General features: G+C 36.2%; 1 protein-coding gene and 2 non-coding genes across 3 annotated transcripts; 1 reads left to right on the top strand and 2 right to left on the bottom strand.

Moving 5' to 3' along the window:
- Positions 1–9003: 9003 nt before the first annotated feature.
- LOC117164863 (facilitated trehalose transporter Tret1) lies at positions 9004–12467 on the bottom strand. Its single transcript, XM_033348274.2, has one exon. It carries the CDS (start codon positions 12119–12121, stop codon positions 10658–10660), a length of 1464 nt encoding a protein of 487 aa, XP_033204165.2. The 5' UTR covers positions 12122–12467; the 3' UTR covers positions 9004–10657.
- Positions 12468–20208: 7741 nt separating this feature from the next.
- Positions 20209–20280, top strand: TRNAE-UUC (transfer RNA glutamic acid (anticodon UUC)). Its single transcript has one exon. It is a non-coding gene; the product is annotated as a tRNA-Glu (tRNA).
- Positions 20281–21011: 731 nt separating this feature from the next.
- Positions 21012–21085, bottom strand: TRNAI-AAU (transfer RNA isoleucine (anticodon AAU)). Its single transcript has one exon. It is a non-coding gene; the product is annotated as a tRNA-Ile (tRNA).

Genomic DNA, 21085 nt, shown 5'->3' with positions numbered 1-21085 from the left:
AAACAGAACGAAGAAACGCCATATCCGTGGTAGTTTCTTCGCAATCAGGTTCGTCAAGATAAAAACAAACAAGCTGAACAGCAAACTGAGACTGCTCACTTGGCGAATTTCGCAGTCGAGTACACGTGACAGGAAAACGCTTTCAGTCTCTGCCATTTTATTTTGTCTAATTGAGAAACGAGCCAGGAGAAAGCCCTCCCTTTGAACTCGTCGAAACTTCCATCGTTTCTGCCGTTTCATTTTTCCCACCAAATTTGAACGTATCAAGAAGCTCTAGAGCATAATACACACAATAAAAACCACACTCTCCACATTAAGAGTCATAAAAATTATCAATTCAAACGTAGCTGATATTACAAAATTGGAAAGCGAAGAACTTCTTCGATACTACAATATACTCCATCATTTTCTCTAATTTTTTAGAAAAGGTTCTCACTTATTAATTTACCATATTCAACTAATTAATCTCCTCTCTCCCTCTACTTCACATACAATTAAAGTAAAATCCACATTCTACTCTTTAAGAACCATTACAATTATCAATTCAAATACAACTAATATAAGAAAAAGCTGTGACTAGAACTTCCAACGTAATCTATTCGATTCTTGTCCTATGGGTCTTTTCCCAGAAAAAATCCTTAATTTGTCATATTTTACCAATTAATCTTCTTCTTCCATCTCCGAAACAAGCTCCACACTCTCCAAAAACAAATAAAAAAAACCATAAGAGAACCAACATCAAACATTCCAACTTCAACCTTTAATTTCGAGAAATACCGAGAACCAAGTGATATCGCCCTACCTATGTAGCGACATATCTCGTCATCCCCTTACCGGATGAGACCAGAAAAGTTGGCGTGTAAATTTCTGAGCAAAGCGCCGGATTAAAGCGATCGATATCACGACGGAGCCACGTATAAGTATCTGATCCATAGCACTGATCCATAGTACTGATCCATAACCCTTTCGGTAAGCCGTGAATCGAGCCGTAGACACAAAGATAGAGAGAGAGAGAGAGAGAGAGAGAGAGAGAGAGACGGTCGCAAAGCCCAGACATAGTTGGGCGTGCACGTTGGGATCGGCACGATGTGGAAAAGGCTCGGGCGACAGTAGCAATGACACACGACCGCTCGTAAAACATCGCGAGAAAACGTCTTAAGGCGTGCAAACGTACGTAACACGTTGCAAGGTTTATACTTGGGATTCCGGCAGAGGGTTGGCGAGGGTTGGAGACGAAAAGCCTCGCCGATCAACCGGTTTACGCATTTCTCTCGCAAGTCTCGGATATATCGGTGATAAATTTCCGTGCTTTCCAACCGATTCGCGAACCCTTTGATTTATCGAACGTGATAACGCCACGTACATTTTACTACCTTTTCACGGAAACGTTTTCGACCTCGTGCACCAAGCGTTCAAAATGGTACTGTTTAGAGGTGGATTTCGTGGACAGTTGTTGATGAAGTTGTAGGTTCGTGGTTGGATGAGTCGGTTGTAGGTTTTAGGAGGTTGGCATTTAAGAAATACGGATGGTTTTAAGGGTTGAGTTTAAAAGGTTTTCCCGTGATTCGTTTTATGGCGGGGGATGGGGAGGGGGGAGGGAGATATTAGATGCGATTTGAAAGAATGGAAAAATGTGGAAAATTAAAGATAGAGAGTATGGAAGTTTTAGAATAGTAAGAATGTTCGGTATAGTGTATAGTTTTACATTTGATATTTGCGATTGATTAAGAAATTTACGCAAACATTTAGTAGACGTCCTAGTCGAAGTTGATTTTTAATAAAATTGAGTTACATCCGCTTAAGGTGAATAATGTCAAGACTTATTCGTTTCTTAATATTTACGCAATTCTACGAACACTTCAACTAATTTACTCGAATGTAGAGCCATCGATAACTTTAATATTCTTAACTTAAGATTGTTCAAGAATATAAAAAAACTATTTTGACGTAAATAATTCTATATGTAATAAATAATTTGCAAGTGACGTAATATTTATGAAAAGGTGTGTACACGTTTGTTCGTATTTCACGGTGAAAATGAAAGGCGAAATGACGGTCGGCAGGTTTCTGGCTGATATTCCTTTTTGCGAGGAATGGCTTTTACGATATTTCCGGCAATCGGTCGGCGAACGTCGTTTCCAGTTCTGCGAAATTCACCGCAGTGATTTTACGATCGATCTTCGAAGGGCCCAGTTCACGTTTTGGTCGTTGTTCTTCTGCTCGCGTGATTTCAGCCAATAAAGCTCGCATTTTCTAGGTTTCCTTTTCGCGCCGGGGATTTAAAGTTTCGTTAAGCGCGTGACGACCGGTCGGCTCGCTGGAATTGTTCCGTCTAATTTTACGCACGCTACGGTGCTTCGTTAAACCATAATGTCGGCACGTATACACGTACATCGTTCGTATGTGAGTATTAGAACACCTGCTGGTCTCGTACAAAAGGTGATAATTGACCCGGATTATATCTAGGGAACGATTAATAGGTCGGTATATCGTATCTGTACGTAATAACGATTCAAAGATACGGTAAAATTATTTCTGAAAATTACATTATGTTATGTATCAAATTAAATATTTATCGAAACAATTATTAACGCTATTGATAATGAGATTAACAAATGCTGATTAATAATCACTAGTACAAGTCAATTACATAATTAAACTCAATATAAAATATAAATAAAAAGGACACTAATCACGGTTTTAAAAAACGCTCCATTATAAAGCCAGATACGACACTCTTTGAAATACTCACGATTAAAGTTTCATTGCTACATTCAATTGAATTTAGTTTGGTCGTTCGAGTGACATCAAAGTCAGAAATTCAACGAAAATAAACAGTTCATATTTCTTGCTTATAATAGCATTTGTTACGATTGATTACTCGTTTTTCCGGTAAATATTGATTTTTCCATAAATAAAATCTGCTAACTTCTAAATATCTCGTACGGTTAAACGTCTTGTTCCATTTATCGGTAGTTGAAAAGAAGAAAATTTCGTTTCGCGAGACGTAGTTTTCTACGCGGCAAACTTATGAAGAGAATAAAAGAATGGCAAACACGTAACAGAGAAATGTAGCCGGGTTTCTAGGTTTCTGTTCGGTGACGAGATCAATTCTATTTTGCGCGCTAACGAAAATGTCGTTTCCTGCATCAACTCCGTTTAAGCTCCCGGAAAGGTGATAAAATCAGTCGGATTTCCTGGGCTTTGTGTCTTCCCCTCATACCAGCCACCGTAGCCTTCTCCCCCCCCCCCCTTACCCCACTTCTCTTCGATTTTTCTCCGCGTAGCAGCACCCTGGAGGCGTTAGAAGCCGCAATAATTTGCAATTTCTGCGCTCCTCCGGGCCATCGTCCCGACACTCGCATCGAGTTTCGAAATAACGTTCCGCTGGTTTTCGTAAACTTAAACTACGTTTTTCCGTGAGACTAGCCTAACCCCACGCTGCTACCGTCCTATACAATTTAAAACACTTCGAGGCGTTCGAAGTTCCCACCATTCAGTTCACTTTCCGGTTAAGTAGTCTGCTACCAGTTGATGATGTAGCAATTTTCTAGCAAATTTCCTAATTACGCCGTTTAGTGAGAAGTTTTTTCAACTTCTACTATTTAACACCAGTCTTTTCCTTTTAAGATTTATTTTATCACCGAATCGATCGAAAATTAATGTTCATCTTGTGTTAGTAAAAGAATGTCAAATCTTTAAATTTCGACTTATCTCGGAAAAATGAACAAAGGTATGATACTCGTGTTGTGTTTGTATATGTTTGTGTAACTTTACCTATTTAATTAAAAGATTGTTCCCTCGTTCTGCGAAGAAAGACTACAGTCAAGTAGACAAAATTGGGAAAAAATCGCGCATCCGTATAATTACTAAAAATTCAATTTTTCCTATTTTACGTTCACCACGAGAGCATTTGATAAATACCAATTATAATTTCAATGCTGTAGACCTACAACTTCAAACGTACGTGTTTTGAACAAGTTTCCCATAACGCACATACAGTTACATATACTTAAATATATCCAACAACGTGGAAAACATTGTCCTTTTCGTTTGCACGTTCCAATCGTACAAAACTTTCGCCTCTCGCTTTGTTCCCTTTTTCCGAAAACGTACGCTTCGAAAAATTCGTTCACACCCGTAACCGTAGCAGAACGAGGTGCTCAAACGGCGAAACCACGAACAAACGCAATCCGTGGTAAAACGAGTAAAAAAATCCCCGCTCAGATACGGAGTATAGATCTAATTGTGTCAATATTCGAGCATAGCCGAAGGCAGAGATACAAAAAGCGAGACAGGCAAGAAGGGACTAACCGTGCGAAAGAGCTCGATGAAGCAATCTAAAAATTTCACCGGCCACGAATAGCGTCAATTATATAAAACCATGGGGGAGGGGGAGATTAAATTAAGGAGCTGGCACGAAGGAAGATTTAATTCAATCCAGCGGAGGAAGGTCTTATCTCGATGCGGGATAACGTTGCCTGTGTTTCGAAGGTAAGTCTGGTCCTTGGCTTTATTCCTTCCTTTCGGGTGTGAACTGTTACCATTCTATTACATCTTTTTCCATTGGCAAGACCTGTGTGAATCCAGATAAAATCCCCTTCTTTTTTTTACTTCGAGTCCCTATCTCTTCTTTTCTTTTTTTTTTTTTTCTCTCCTCTTGATTTCGTCGCGATCGTCCGCAATGAAACGAAGGATCGTTTCTTCAATTCCGTCAGAGAGACTTTGGTCTTCCCCGGGCCGGGGAAAGCCAGATTTAATCAACGTTTCCACCCTCTGGTTCGTATAAATTTCCTAATGGACAACGCAGCCACGCCGAACGCGCATAATCCTCTCCTTTTTTTCTTTTCGATGAATAATACATGTTCTGGAGTGTGTATGGTAACGATCAGAATATTGAAATATAAGGCGACCCATGTAACTCAACCGAGTAGCGAAGCTTCGAAAAAATTCATTAGACGGAATTCAAATACTTCCGGACGACGTGTGAACGTGTTCGCTTCAGAAGCAATGGCGTTTTGAAGATTTTAAGATCACGTTTCCTTAAGCGGAATTACGCTTCGTATACGTTCAACGTATATATTCAACGTAAGATTCCTTCGAGATAAGATAAAGATAAGATAGGATTCTTGTTTTACTCTCTATAGAAAGATATGAAGATACTCGAATCGAAAATTACCTAGCTTAAGGAATGTTTAGTTAAAATATCTTTTACGCGTGCCAAAGATTAACTTACGACAATGAAGAAGAAGGAACCAAAAGAGAAAAGAGGAAGAATATGAGAAAAAAGAGCGGCGCTTCGTAGGATGTACACCTAAAGATAGAAATTAAAAACGAAGCGAAAGAAAATGTTTATAGTATAGAAAAAAAAAGAAATTCTATATCTTCCATATCTCGCATATGATAGAAAAACTCGATGAAAGTTATTGAACATTGAAATGTTTCATTTAAGCAAGAAACTGTCATTTATTATAGATTAATGTAAATACATATATATCGATACTTTCATTCAACATTTTATTTCTGTATTCTTCTTTCCATCTTTTCCTTTGCCAATGATTTGTTTCATACCACGTATAAAACTAGTCGATTTCAAATTCCGCGCTTTATGAAACATTTACCGTGACGAAAAGGGTTAGAGAAAGAGAGGAGCTGGTGGCTCGATTTTACAACGAGCAAATTTACTTGCTGTTCTCGCGGTGCGGAGTCCGGTTTCGCGACGATAATTCCACGCGATGAAATGAATTTTGGAAAATGTTTGCGTTGCTCGCGTCGCTCTCCGCGTACAACGGCCGAATGTAACGTGATAAAATTGGGCAGACTACGTTCGGGGCGAGCCTCGGTGTCCAGCGGAGATTAAAATTTCTTTCGGAACGTGCGTTTGAATATTCCGTTGCTACTTTGAAAATTTAAACATGTTAAACGCATACGGAATATACGGCAAACGGTAGCTACGCGATTTATCCCGCGATCTAACGCACATTTCGAAATTGCTATGTACGTTCTGCATGTAAATTATCCAATTGGAATTTTTCTTCAGAGATTTCGTTTTTCGTCTCTTTTCTTTCTCAAAGATAAATGAGAGAATGGGCAATCTGGCAAATTTAATATTACAAAAGCATTATAGTTTGATTGTTACTACTTGTTTAAGGCATAACGTGGCATCCAATATCATCGTATACAATAAATCATCGCCAACGATAAATAAAATTCTTACAACATACAGATAATATTCACAGAAAAGATATAGAGCAATAATGAAGAAAATTGTGGCAACGGATCGTAGACAATCAGAAAAATTATATCAAAAAGTATAAAGAATATCGAAATTATACTACACAGTAACACAACAATATGAACGTTTACATTGAATGTTACTTCTACTTAAAATTGGACATTTCCAACATACGCGTAATGCAAACAGACGCGATTTTACCATGGACAGATAGCATCCAGCAAGACGTCGTCGTTCCCTGTTTAAAAGAGGCGGTGGGATGATGACATCGAGAGACGACAGGAAAATCCGGGGGAATGTTTATGAAGTATATAAAAACCGGTGGATGCGGTTGGATTATGCATAACGCGATGCACACAGGAGGCAGAGTTATGAGGTTACATTTTCATTTCGCCGACAAATTTGCCTCTAAATCGTGGCTGCCAGCACCACGCAGGGATGGATCCCTCAGCGAGCTCCTAAATCCCTCTTTATTATCATCGAAACAAGGGAAAGAAGGATGATCAGTCGAAAATTATTTTTGACGGAAATACTTCATGGTTACAGAATATCACTTTCGACCGTACTATATAGTTGGCCTTGTTCACGTAACAATAAGCTCTTGAGCATCAAATTGATTTTTTCCTATTCTAGAAATATATTCAGCGTTCTTAATAATTATATCAAATTCTGAGAAAAGATATTTAAAACTTCAGTCGCACCAACAATTATAATTATCGTGTAATAATTATCGTCGATTGAAATCAACGATAGAGTTTTACAATTTTTGGTACAAATAGATCCTGGTTTAGCCATTTTGAAATCCGAAAATGTTTTTATTATTCCCCTCACAAACCTGTTAAGAAATAAACTTGTGCAAGTAATACGATGATTGGTAATACAAAATTTATTTTTCACTTAAAATATTCACTGGTGCTGACGCATACATTGCATTTTAATTATCTAACTGTAGATGATGGCGTTGACGCAGCAGTTGAGTTTTTATGCTGCTGCACAACTGAGAAAACAAAAAAGTGTTAGAATAAACATTATTATGGAAAGATTATTTATCTTTAATGGAAAACCGCATAATTCTAGAAATGATGCATTTTTAAGGAATAAATGCGTTCAACAGGTAAATATTGAATTCTTGTTCGCTTAACTTCTACTTCTTCATTTTTTTCTTTTCTTTTTTTTCTTGTAACCAGAACACTAATTAAACTGATAGAGTTAAGAATCAACAATTTCTCTTCCACTGATAATACAGATTAGCAACTGATTAGTTAGATAGTTGATATGAAAAGTCGAAACCTCTGGGAGTGCAAAAGCTTGTTCCTAGATTACACATTAAGTACATAACGTTTAAATTATATAACATAATTACATAACATATACGATCTGAGGTTAAATGTATTTCTACTTTAATCGTACTTTTTTTTGCAGACTTCGTGAATAATGCAACGTTGGAAGTTTAAAAAGCAGTGGGTAAAAAACTCCTTACAGTGTTAAGATACAATGAAACAAATAATAAATAAAGCTTGGTCTTTGATGGTGTGCTACCTTCCTTTAAGATTTATTTATTTATTTATTTTTTTTTTGTGTGTAAAAAGTAATATTATACATAAAACAGATATACAGTACACATTCAACAACGCACCCTTTACGTAAAATATTTTTACGAACGTTAAAAAACAATGCATTTTTCTCCCATACAAACAGGCTATTACAATATCTATGTTTCATCTGAAAATCAGGAGTCTACGAATTTTAAAGAATATTTTTTTCACCGTAATACAAAGACAGAACAGACAGAAACAAAAAGAATCTCATTATAGGAATGAGTATATCGAGGAATGGTGTATATCGAGATATTATGCATTCATGAAGATTATGCTCATTTCGGACACGTTCCGTGTGAGGAAATTAAACTCTAATTGTCTTTATCGTTATAAATTACATAACTGATAGCGATAAATTTTTTGCCACCGTAATAGGATACAATTAAAATTTTCAGCGAACAATTTTTGATATCCTCTATTACTAATTAAATTCGTAATTTTCTTGTTAAATGTGAGTCCAGCATTAATTACAAAATATATAAATAATTAATCCTTCGTAGGCAAACTAGGCAAACTTATCGACGAATCAAGTAAAATTTCTCCTTTTGCTTCAAATTTTTATTTTCATTAAAGAAAATTTCCAATTTTATTGGATCTAACAAATGATTGTGTAATATAATAGGATTATTAAATATTAATAAGGATAATAAAATTCTTTCAAATTATTTGTAAGTCACGAATGGTAAGAAAGTTAGGCTTAGACATTTTGCGATCCATTTCGCGTACAAATTATCTTACTTTAATTATTAATTATTACATTGATTCATAATATTGATATTTATTTTGCTGTTCGTCATTCTTACATTTTATCTAATTATTAAAATCTTGACCTCGTTGAAACTTCTTTTACATAATAAAATGAGATAATCCTTTCATGCAAAAAACATTAAGTGAAATAACACGATTATAAATATTCTGTATAAAAAGAAGCAATCTATTTTTAAAGAAGCTTTGTCAAGAACAAGGACGGAACAAAGAGAAGCTTCATTAAGAAAAAAAGATAAAAATCTAGTGAGGATTCCTTGTCGAGAAGCAAATAAAGTTTCGATGATAATGACCAGTTCGCGTGCCTCTAATAGCGCGTGTATTTGAGGTTGCTGAAAACCAAGGGAAACAGAGTAAAGAATAGAACGTTGCGTTCTAATAAAACTACAAATGAGAAAATCGACGAAATTTTTAATCTGACCTTTATTACTCTCGGACGGCCTCTAAATATATTACGAGTTCTTAACTACATTTAGAGAAATTATTAACAATTTTTGTAGCGAAAAAGAATACTAAATAAAGGATATCTTCTCGATAAAATCTTCTAAATAAAAGAAATCAAGGTTGACGTTGTTATATTTTTTGTCATATTCCTTTGTCGTTAAAAAAATTCATTACATTACGAATAAAGAAAGCAACATCACGTTAATGTGCATAATTTTCTGAACAACAGTGATTTTATTATAGAAAAATTAGTCGACTGCAGTAGAGTTAATTTGTAAGAAAAATCGATTACACAAAATTTTATAACAATATTAAAGTTGAGTTTAATTTCTTTCTCAAAAAACTTCCCAAAATGTAATTCAGTTAATTGAGAATAGAATCGCAACTATTAACGTTTCATTTTTCAAAGTGTATGGGTAGAGGATTATTTTTCCTCTTAAATATTTTATCCTTGCGATTTGTATTATAATTCTTGATGATTCTACATCAATTAGGAATTAAATACTAAAAGACTTAGCATTAGAGTCTAGCGATGTATATAGTTATGATGTGATGTAATTTTATCAATGACGTTACTTCAGTCGTACCTATTACACAAATTCAACAAGTTCAACAAATTCAATTATTCTAATTAATATTCTTTCATAATTAACATCTTATTCAAGATATTGACAGCAAAAAATAATGTTTACCCGACACTGTTTTAGTATTACCGCTGATGCAATCATTCGAATACACATATACGTGTAAATATGTATACTCAAGTGATCAAATGCGTCAGATAGCGTCGATTATAAGGAAAATATCAACGTGTATATAATAAACACATGCCATATTTATGTTCTGTCACACTTCACTCGATTATTAAGCATTTATGCTTATCTTTACACATTCTCATATCTTTACGCTTACCGTAATTGTATAAACATTCAGAGTTTATTTGTCAACCTGAATAACTCTCGCAAAATCTTATCGCTCGACCATATAAAAATCAATATAGAAAACAGTCTATAATAAAAAAAAAGCACCACATAGGAGAGGTTCTTCTGATGCACCACGAAGCTCGATGGTCCGCAGAGACCGCCGAGTAATGTAACATGATCCAACGTCAGATATCGCTGAGACAATGTATTTAGGAACCAATTCGAAAGTGAAACTTTTTTACTTCTGACTTTTTCTAAATTAAACTTTTACTGACGTATTTTTGAGGTCTTTCTGATTAAAATGAGATCAAACGCGATATAATTTGAATTATATTTACTTATTGATAAGTATTTTATTATCGTTTATTGCGTAAGCAAATATGCTGCGGATTATATCGCGTTTCGTGTGATTTTACTCGGAAAAATGTAAGAAACATATTGGCAAAGGTTTCATTGATTATAAATGAAAAATAACAAATTTTGATTTCTCAGTTAAAGCTACATCGGCATCATTGCAAAACTCGCGTGCCGATTTTTGTGCAATTATCGAATGTTTCATTTTGCATTTCGCTCGAAGAGGCTAACTCTTGCCTTACAACGATCATTATAGTTTACCAAGCGATTCAATTTCGCAAAATATAAATACAAAACGCAAACATACACGATCACAAGAACAAAGGATGTTTGTTTGTTCAGATCATCATAACATTCACATTCACATTGTCGTCGCCCGATTCGTTGTCAAACATCCTTTCAATCTCCAACAAAGTCTTATCCTTTGTTTCCGGTAGTTTCCAGATCAAGAAGCTACTCCCGACCACCATCAAGGTAAAATAAATTATACAAAGCTCCTGCATTTCCAGCGGTATGATCGATTCTGGCGCTAGTATCGTGTCCACTACGGTGCAAATATACGAAAATCCAAACACGATACTGCTGCCGGAGCTCCTTAATTTACTGGGGAACAATTCTCCGCAGTATATCCATGGCAAATGTATCAGACCGATTCCAAAAAATACATAGTAGCACAAGCAACAAGTAATAATCAGCCACGATACTTCAAGATTAAGGTACACGTAAAGAATCAATACAAATAGAGAAGAGATTGTGCCCATTGCAGAAATTATGGCCAACGTTCTCCTGTTGCACTTCCATACAAAAAAACAAGCAACGATATCCGTAACAAAGATCATCGACGTTATAATTATTTCAGCAACGAGGCTGCGAGACTGAACAGTCGTTGAGATAATATCAAGCATATGGTATTTCACTAATTTGTATCCGGAGAAGTAATACACGAAGAACAACATACACGACACGGACAGAGGCCATAGGAAGTCTTTTGAACACAGATCGTACTTCAATCTGGAAATGATCGTAGATCCGACGAATTTACTTTGCTCGACATTTCTTCTTACAGCTGTTTCCATGGCACGATATTCTCCTTCTGATTTCCATCCTCGAAGATAGACCCAATGATACAGCGCCTCTTTCTTTCGATCTCTGTTCATCAACCAGATTGGACTTTCTTGAGATATAACACAGGCCGACCAACATATCAATAAATGTGCCTCACAGATGTAGTTGACGATTCTCCAGTGAAGAAAAGAGCCAAAAGTCACGGCCATTAGAACACCAGATGTCATCATCGTGTTTATCATACTTAAGAACAAGCTTCTTAACGAAGGATCTGTTATTTCACCGATGTAAACCGGTATTAGGGGACTAAAGAGACCAACACCTAAGCTGCAAATTGCTGTTCCAATCTTGATGTACAGAATATTCCTTGCAAACCCAATGACGATCCATCCGATTAAAGATATTTGAAAAATTACCATCATGGATTTCTTCCTGCCTAGCTTTTCCATGGCGATTATTGACAAGTAACAGCCTATGATAGCAAACATGGCGCCAAAAAACGGCGATTGATACCAATCATCGTTGCTGGTTATCCAAATCTCGTGGTTGTTCGTGTCTGTTGTGGATGTAGGAATAAGCTGTGTCAAAAGAATGGTGTGAAAACCATTTGTTAAACCGATCAGGAACGCTGCTAGTAGCGGGCTTAGCGTCGCTAAGAGCTGCCTAGTGCTAAATATCCATTGAGATTCGTCCGATTTTCTGATTGTTTCCATCTTTATTGATCGATGTGCTCTCATTTATTGGAATTAGGCGATGTTGACATACACTTTGAAATTCAGTTTTGATTGTCAATCAGAATAGCCGACATCTTAAGTAATCCGAATTTTGAACGAAAATGGATAAGTGTTTTTGTTTTTTGCAATATTTTAACAAACAGCTTTTGTGTTTTTAATGTTTTAAAGAATGGTTTCGGTATTTTTATTTGATCATGCAGCATATAAAATTCACGTTTTCACTTTCACTAGATTCTTTACTAAATTTTTTAAATGCCGGAGAATATAAATTAAAACTGTTGCACATGTACCGTGTGTAGAAGAGATATGACTGATGGAAAGAACGCGACAATTCTCTTTCAAAATTCTCTTTCTAGATTTATTCTATCCCTCCTACCACGTAGAGCAGTGTACATGACCAATCATACGTAGTTGAATATGGAAATAATCCGAGCGTTGACGAACAGTCATTTGCACCAGAATTATGCAATTTATTCTCTGCTTCTATGTTGTGATTCACTGCGTTATTTGTCGGCCACGAGCAAAGACAGGACTGTAGAAATGCGTACCAAAAGAAAATTTATATTTCATCGTGAAAAATGTAAAATTCACATACAGAATTACGAATTATTGAATCGAATTATAGGAAAGACAGTAAGAAGGATATTTACCACGATTGCTCAATGTCCCTAAATATTGCATAATGACATTGTCGTTTTGATTCCTTTCAATTTAAAGTAATTTACCAATTGTTCAGCTGGACAAATTGTAAAATACAAATTAAATAATAAAAAAAAAATTGAAGGACCAAGTTGTTGATTAAACTAGAGCTATTCAAGATAATGAATATGTATAGATAAAAGAATATAATTATTAATATAAAATTATTGCGTTGCCAGATAAAGTTATATGTACTTCCAAGACTTTTCAGAATTTTCAAAACTTTTCGAAACTTCAAACAATCAAAAGTAATAAAATATCATGGCTACGGGAAATTTCAAGTATCTACATAGAAATATTAAAAGGCTTCAAATGCCAAATTCAGATTCAAACAGAAATTATTACAAAAGATATTACAATGATTCAAACGACACTATATTACTAATTCCTTTTTTTATAATGCACTATTACAAGCACGGAAATTAATGAGTTCGAAGTACTCGTCAAGCCTACAGTGGAATTAGATCGAGTCCAGAATATTGGACTCGATCGCAAGACCTTAGATACCTTCAGGCCTTTGGCGATTAGTCATGGTTATGTGATTCTTTAAACTTTAAAAACTATAAAGTCCAACGATTAAAGATAATTATTATTGGAACGTGGAAAAATGAAGTTCGATTATTCAATAAAGTATGTCGTTATTATCATAAATATAGACGTAATACAAAAATAAAAACGTACAATTTCACGCCCTCTTAATAAAATGATAAAAGATACGTTAAAAAAGATTTCTCCGGCTGCACCGATTAATTTCTTCTTCTAGCAACAAGCTAAAATTGTCAAGAAGAAAAAAGACAAAAAAAAAGAAAAGACTGAAGTCAAACAGACAAATTTAATAAAACTTTGCGTAATTAAGTCCTTCGTTTAATCAATTAAACAGTAATTAAGATTCGAAAGGGCTAAGAAAAGGAAAGCCGACAGCTCTTCATCAATTTGAATCTTATACGCTGGACGTCGTTCTCGAGGTTCCGAGGCTGTTTAAAATTCCCTCGCCTGCAATCGTGGGGCCAATAAAAATCAAGAAATCAGCTTGGTAAACAGGAAGAAGCCCAACCCCGACTCCTCTCAATTCCATTACGGGGCATTCCGGGTCTTTGATGCACGGCAAATATGCCGTGCAACTGCGTGCTCCTTTTTTTCTCTCCTCTGCATCTCTCTCTATTCTGTGTTTTCTTCGTCTGCCACGAAGAAACGCGCCTTTTAATGCGGAAGACCCTCGAAAGTCTCGTTACCATGTGAGGCCCTCCTCGCCCCAGCGGCAAAGAGAGGGTCTTTTTAACAGTGTGTGCCTTTATAAGAGCGCACGAGTACGGAATATTACGAGGAGAGTGTCGTTCTCTCCGTTTCTCTCGCGTACGAGAGGAGCGTTTCGTGGTGCTCGAAAAGAGCTGGCCGGATAAAGTAAGCACGACCGGGAAACTAGTTTCTTTCCCTCGTTCCACGGCGACGTTCCTGCGACACGCCACGCATTCGACTGATGCGGAATAATAAACTTTGTCGCCGGAGCTCGCGTCTCGCTCGACGACAACGTGCAGGCATCTCGCTTGTTCAAGAGAGAACGTCTCCTTTAATTACTCCCAGCTGCGTGATATTTTTCTTCTGTGCTTCTGTGAAGATCACCGCCTCGCGTCTTTGTCGTGGCTCGTACGCCCGCGGAAAGCTTCATCGCTTTCACGTATGGGTGTTATTAAATTTTTTGGATATGGGTATTTAAGTGATGTTTCAGATGTTGACCGAGTCATTATTTTTACAAAGATGTTTATTACAGAGATAAAAACAAAGAAAGACGTGACACCGATATTTAAATATCTTTGAGATAAATGAAACGAATACATAAAATTTTATAAAACACCCGCGATATACGCAGGCTATAAAACGTATTTATGTAGAAACGTATATAGCTATATGAGAATGAAACGTAGAATCTGACAAAAAAAAAATGCTTCATTGGAAAACCAAGGTGCGGTCAAATAGTTTTTTTTACAAACACGGTATACATAACATATACATAATAATTTTCTACGTTGTTTCATGAGTCTATATATTTGTACTATTAAAAGTGATTTAAAAGCGACTGTGAATGAGCGAAATACTGCATAGTCAATGAAAATCCCACGATCCAGCATCCACTCTTAAACTCTTCGTAAATCTAAAGCCTGCAGCACTACCGGCAACATCACCTCTTTCGATCCTCTGAATTTTCCAAATGAAACAATACTTGGCGTAAACACAGCTTGCGAGCTTCGAGTAATTTAATCAACCACTGTGCTGGTATTCTCGAGGTGGAAGCGTCGATATGGCCTAAGTCTCGTTAGACCGCTAATAACGGTATCCCGTAACTCGCGAGCGTGATCTAAAGCGATACGCCGCTTTATTAGCTCTACTCGTTGCGAGATGAGTGCAATATGGAGAGAGATTTAATCGCGAGCGAGCGAGCGAGCGAGGGGCTTTCCGAGATTCTCGTAGAAATCGTAATGATTCGTTTAGACCAAGCGAACGAACACTCGCTGTTCCTTCGCTACAGTAAAATCTCGAAATGAAAGTAATAAAATTTCGCCGTTTAGCGATCGCTCGACGAATCAGAGGTCAAACGTACGAATTTATTAAATTTTATGAAAGCGAGGCGAGAACGAGCTTTCGCTGGCGGAAATCTCACGGCGGTAAGAGGAAGTTTGATGCAGCCGAGACCGAGGAAAAACAAATCGCGTGGGATGCGTTTGCTCTCGGGCTTCCAGCTACCAAGATAAAGGAGACGATTTTGAAACACGATGGGGAAAGTTTCACGATGAGCAAATTACGAGCAAAGTAGCGAAGTGAATGCATATTGTACAGGCTGATTTTGAAGCGAATTATTTTGAGGCAGTTTGACGTGTGAAGGTGTTGGTGAATGGCGAAACGTTTAGTTAGGTGGAATTTTCATGTTGAATAAGAGAAGAGGAATCAATTAAATGAAGTTGTAATAGAGCGTGTGTGTGTGCGTGCTTGATGAGGAGAGAGGTATAATACAGTTTGATGAATTTGATGAAGTTCCCACATGGAAGAGGTGCAAGTGATATGAAGTTGATCGTGGAGAATTATTCGAGAAAATGGAAGTTAGTTTGAAAGTCATTTTTCCTTTAGTGAAACATCTAGTAGATTCTTAAAGAGTGAATTTCCAAAAAATTGAGAAATTCTACTGTTTGAATTAGAATTTACAAGCTTCTTTTAGATTGAGATTAATAGAACATTTAGAAGAAAAATTTTTTATCCATTATAACAACCACGTTTTATTCACAAGAAGATCTTGCAAGGACGATTCGTACTTGACTAAAGTAAAATATAAAATAATGTAGAATATAGCATAAGGGTACAGATATAAAAATATCAACTATAATAGAGATAATAAAATCCAATGTAGTACACCGATCGCGTTGAGCAAAACAGATGATCAGAATTCCATCTTTTTATTTACTACGACGTAAAATCTTTTTCCTGAATAAATGGCAGTTTCGAAGACTAATTGTTCGATATAATCAGCCCGTACGCCTAGCGTAACAAAAAGCTTTCCACTTTGGAAACCCGTGCTCCCCGAAGATTGTGACGGGTGCTTTTTGCCATAGTAAGGTTCTATCCTCGTGGAGACAGAGGAAGGTAGCATGAGAAAGCGTAGGTGGAAGACAGGAGCGTGTAAAATTGACGTATGGGACATGATGATCGATAGAGGTCTTCGGAATAAACTGCATGAAGCTTGCACGTACGAAGGGAGCGAGGATGCGTTGAGAAATATGCATTTCTGATAGAAATTTGCAAGCTTCCACAATGTTAAGGAAATTTCCGTCCAATTTATCTTCGATTAAGCAAAGAAGATATCATAAAACAATGTATCTTTATTCGAATTTTGGCATGATATTTAAATATAAAAGTAAGCTAGCTGTTCTACTTCAACTAAATCTTTTCTGGTATTCAAATAGATTAAATGATTATTTGACTTGGAGTACTGGTATGATACATTAAAATTTCTGAAGTTTTGGGTTTGCAATTGCATCGCTTAACATCGCACCTTGTATATATACTGTTAAAAGAAAAGATATGATTTTATTTAATTAGCAAGTAAAAAAGCTGTACACATTATCGCAGCACACGGAGCACGGGTATGTAAACACAATTCATGCTAGTTACTAGCATCGTTAATTTATACTTGAGCTTACTAGATCGAAAACACGAATTATTTTTTACGACTCATTACATGCATATTACACAATACCGTGACATATGGATGAATAGTTAAATAACGACTCGAAGAAACGTGTGTGCACGTCGTGTAGATATAACGCGTACAAGTAACGTGATCACATAAATTAAATGAGCGCACAGCGTAATCTTCGACTTTCCAGACATAAAAACTGAAGTCTGAAAACATAGGAAAGGATAATAAAATTGAAGAAAAAACGAAATAACAAAGTCTTTCTTACACAATAATTAACCAATTAACATTAATGATTTGACAGGATAAAAGTTAGATCATAAAGTTCTTTTTCACAAGTTCGCAGTATGTGAAAGCAGTTCATTAAAAAAATGAATATCTCTTTGAATACATATGTATTTCATTATTTTTAGTAAACACTCGTAAGGTTAATACTAATAACTTGTAGTTTTTAAATTAACTAATAACATTAAATAATTGAATCGTACAAGAGGGGTTGAGAATACATTAGCTTTCCCCTGAATTCATAACACGAATTCCTTTCACAATAATATCGTGAAACTATTGCGAACACACGGCCCGTACGAGTCGATGGAAAAATGATCGTTCTACGAAAGACAGGGCGAAGTGTCGTGCACACCAGCAGCTTCCATAAAATCGGCTACTGGCTATGAGAAAAACATTTTCTCACAGGCGTACGCGATGAAACGACGCTGCCAGACGCTCACCGCTACGAGAATACGAATATGCGTCTTTAATGACGTAATACCCGGGAAATACATCGGCCAAGGCGATAAATTCGCCGAGGAATAGATCTGATCTGTTCACGTGAACCACTTTCGAATGATCTATGCGACGAACGAGACGGTGATTTAAGATAGAAGGTTATGGAAGATGCGCTTTGGTTGAGGAATGTGAAGTTATTGAATATGAACGAAATGTACGTAGCTGAAACGTTGATCTTTCTTCATGAAAGATCAGGATAAAATGGAGAAGGCAAAAGACTATTTATATTACGCGTAAGCAGCCACTGTAGAAAATAGCTAACAGACGGGGAAATACAAATAATCTCAACATTACAAAAAGAAAACTATTCTGTTTTAAAGATAGCTAATCCACGAGTTATTGCTAATTTACTTCGAAATTACATGGTGGAAGATCCAAAGTTTTAAGTGCTCGCGAAAAGTACTATCCTAAGAGCAGCATCGAACTCATCGATGGCTGCAAGACAGATTGCTGAAGCAGCTGGGATAAAAACGAATATCAGAAATGTCCGACGTGTCCTGAAACAGTGTAAGCATCTGCAGTGGAAGAAACTGGAAAGAAAACCTCCTCTAACAAAGGCACATAAAAACACAAGATTGCAGTTTGCTGAGGAGCATACGCATTGGAAAAAGAAATAGAGAAAAGTATCGTTTATCGAGGAAAAAAATTTAATTTGGACAGCCCTGATAGGCAGTATTGTTATTATCAGGATTTGCGAAAGGACACAAAAAGCTTGAGCTAATATAAAATTTATCGAAAATATATTTCTCATAATTTGATAAATATCAATATTATTTATCATAATATATTTATAGGCGTAAACTGCATATCAAAAATATCCGGAATTATTTAAGAACAAATTGAAACATATGCAACACGAATCTCTGGGGAACAATTTATATTTCAACGGGATAACGCGGCGGTCCATGCTGCAAAAGTAATGGAAACATATTTTAAGAGTAATATTACACTTTTGAAATGGCCAGCACGTTCCCCTCATATAAATATAATGGAAAATTGTTGAGGAATCTTGCTAAAGCTGTTTATGTTAAACACAGACAGTTCAATAGCAGAAATCAATTGAAAGAATACATTTTATTAGAATTGGAAACGAAAAACAAAAAAGAAAATTGAAAGCCTTTTTAAATCAATTCCAAAGCGAACCGTTTCAATTATACGAAATTCTGGCGGCTCTACGAATTATTAACTATCAATTCCTCTCGACGAATATCAACAAATTTTCATTATTTAAAATAGTGTGCTATTAATTTGACGCGTCGCTTTTTCATGATATTTCTGTTTTTATATGCAAAACAAATTTCATATTAACATCATCGTATCTACGTGGCAGAAATTAATGTACAAAACGTATGTATGTATCGAAAATTAAATTTGTATAATTTACAACGTAAATATTTGCAGGGTCTGCAACAATTCTTTTATCGCGGACTACGATCAGAGAATAAATATCGTCGTACAATGTTAATATCAATTTTGAAAGGTTAATAGTAAAAACAGAATAGGCTATCGATCGAAAGAACAGGTATCCTTTCGCACGTGGAACACTTCGTTTTTCATTTCCCGATAGACACGCGAGCAGGCTGCTCGATAGAGCTTCATTAAAACTAGTAGCCGGTTGACCGTGTAATTTGTCAACCGTGGATATCCGATAATTGTTCCACCGCGTATCGCTCGTTCCGACGTACGTCCGGCGTCCTTTCCGCTCGAACGATGGACCTTTCCTCGCGATGTCGATACGCCGCGCCATCGATGTTTCCGATGGTAACAAAACAAAAAAAGGGGGGGCAGAGGACTACGAATGGAATAAAAAAACAAAATAAATCAATTATTTGTTGCCAGAAACAATCGACCAATAGCGGGCTGTCGCCAACCGATACGACGCTACGGGGACGTAAACTGTTTTTAAATCCGACGACAGCGGCAGCCACGTTTAAATCGCTGTCCCGGATTTATGGCATGCTACGGGCAGATACAAAAACGCGCGTTACAAAAATTCTAGGTGTATAATAGCCGTGGAAACAAAGTGGATGAAACTGTTTCTCTACGATTTTTCTTTTTTAAATTAACCCTGTGAGATGGAATGTCGCCATTATGATGACATTTAAAATTTTTCTTCAAAGTTGGATATAGCAACAGCGCCGATATTCCAAGTTTGTCTTCCATTGACTTCTCTATGGCAGTGATGAATATTTATTAATAATGTTCCTACTAGTTAGTTGCTAGTGTCAGCAGAAAAATATGCCGACCACAGAGAGTCGACCGTTTTGATAGTATTTTTAGTTAGATATTTGTAGCTTCAGTAAATTTAATAGGATTTTATAATCTGGAGTAGTAAAATTATATTGAAAGGTTAATAAAAGAGCGAAGTTTGTATGCTTACTATCAGTAGAAAACCATAACATGAAACAGACTTCATATCTGATCCGGTATGGTCTAGTGGCTAGGATACCTGGCTTTCACCCAGGAGGCTCGGGTTCGATTCCCGGTACCGGAAATTTCTTTTGGTTTTTTTTCTTTTCTTTTCATATATGAAAACTTTATAATTGATATTACTCCTCATTTTACACTTATTTTTTACTCAAATAAAATTATTTGATAAAAAATATAATGAAAATTCCAGAATTCCATTTCGTTCTCTCGTTCTATTTCCCTTTTCCTTAAAATATCTAATTATTACAAACTCAAAATTAATATTGTTCAGGCAACATATTATACTTACTTTTAATTAAATTTATTTTTAATTAAAGCTGTATCAAATTGAGTTTCAGGTAGACCAAGTAATAGTGGAACTTCAGACACCTAAATTCATCGAGTAAATAAGCGGGACGTTAAGTCTGGCTAGACGAAAAAACTTTTCCCTATTACGAAAACGATGTCTTCCTCTTTACAGGATTGCAAGAAAATACTTCTATTTCAGTTCTCTCGAAACAAGCCATGTCGATCGGGGAAAAGTTACTCAATTAGACACACGAACGTCGTTCCCGAAGTTTCTTTGCACTCGACTAAAACTCAAATTCCTTTCTTACTTCGCACCTCCTTGTGAACGAGCACGTATTCACCGCCAAGTTTTCGTATAACGTTACCACCGGGAAACTTCTCGTCTCTGCACACGAAATAAATCGAAAAATAAAAGGATAAAAATAGTATCGATGTTCGGGAGTGAAATTATAACGAGTAATTTTTCTTTTCTATTAAATGAAAATGAAAAAAAAAAATAAAAAATTTTGGCCCATGGGGGGATCGAACCCGCGACCTTCGCGTTATTAGCACGACGCTCTAACCAACTGAGCTAATGGGCC

The sequence above is a fragment of the Bombus vancouverensis genome, chromosome 8 (genome assembly GCF_051014615.1).
Source record: "Bombus vancouverensis nearcticus chromosome 8, iyBomVanc1_principal, whole genome shotgun sequence".
NCBI lineage: Eukaryota > Metazoa > Arthropoda > Insecta > Hymenoptera > Apidae > Bombus > Bombus vancouverensis.
Note: the sequence above shows the minus strand (reverse complement) of the source record. Positions and strands in the feature narration are given on the sequence as shown.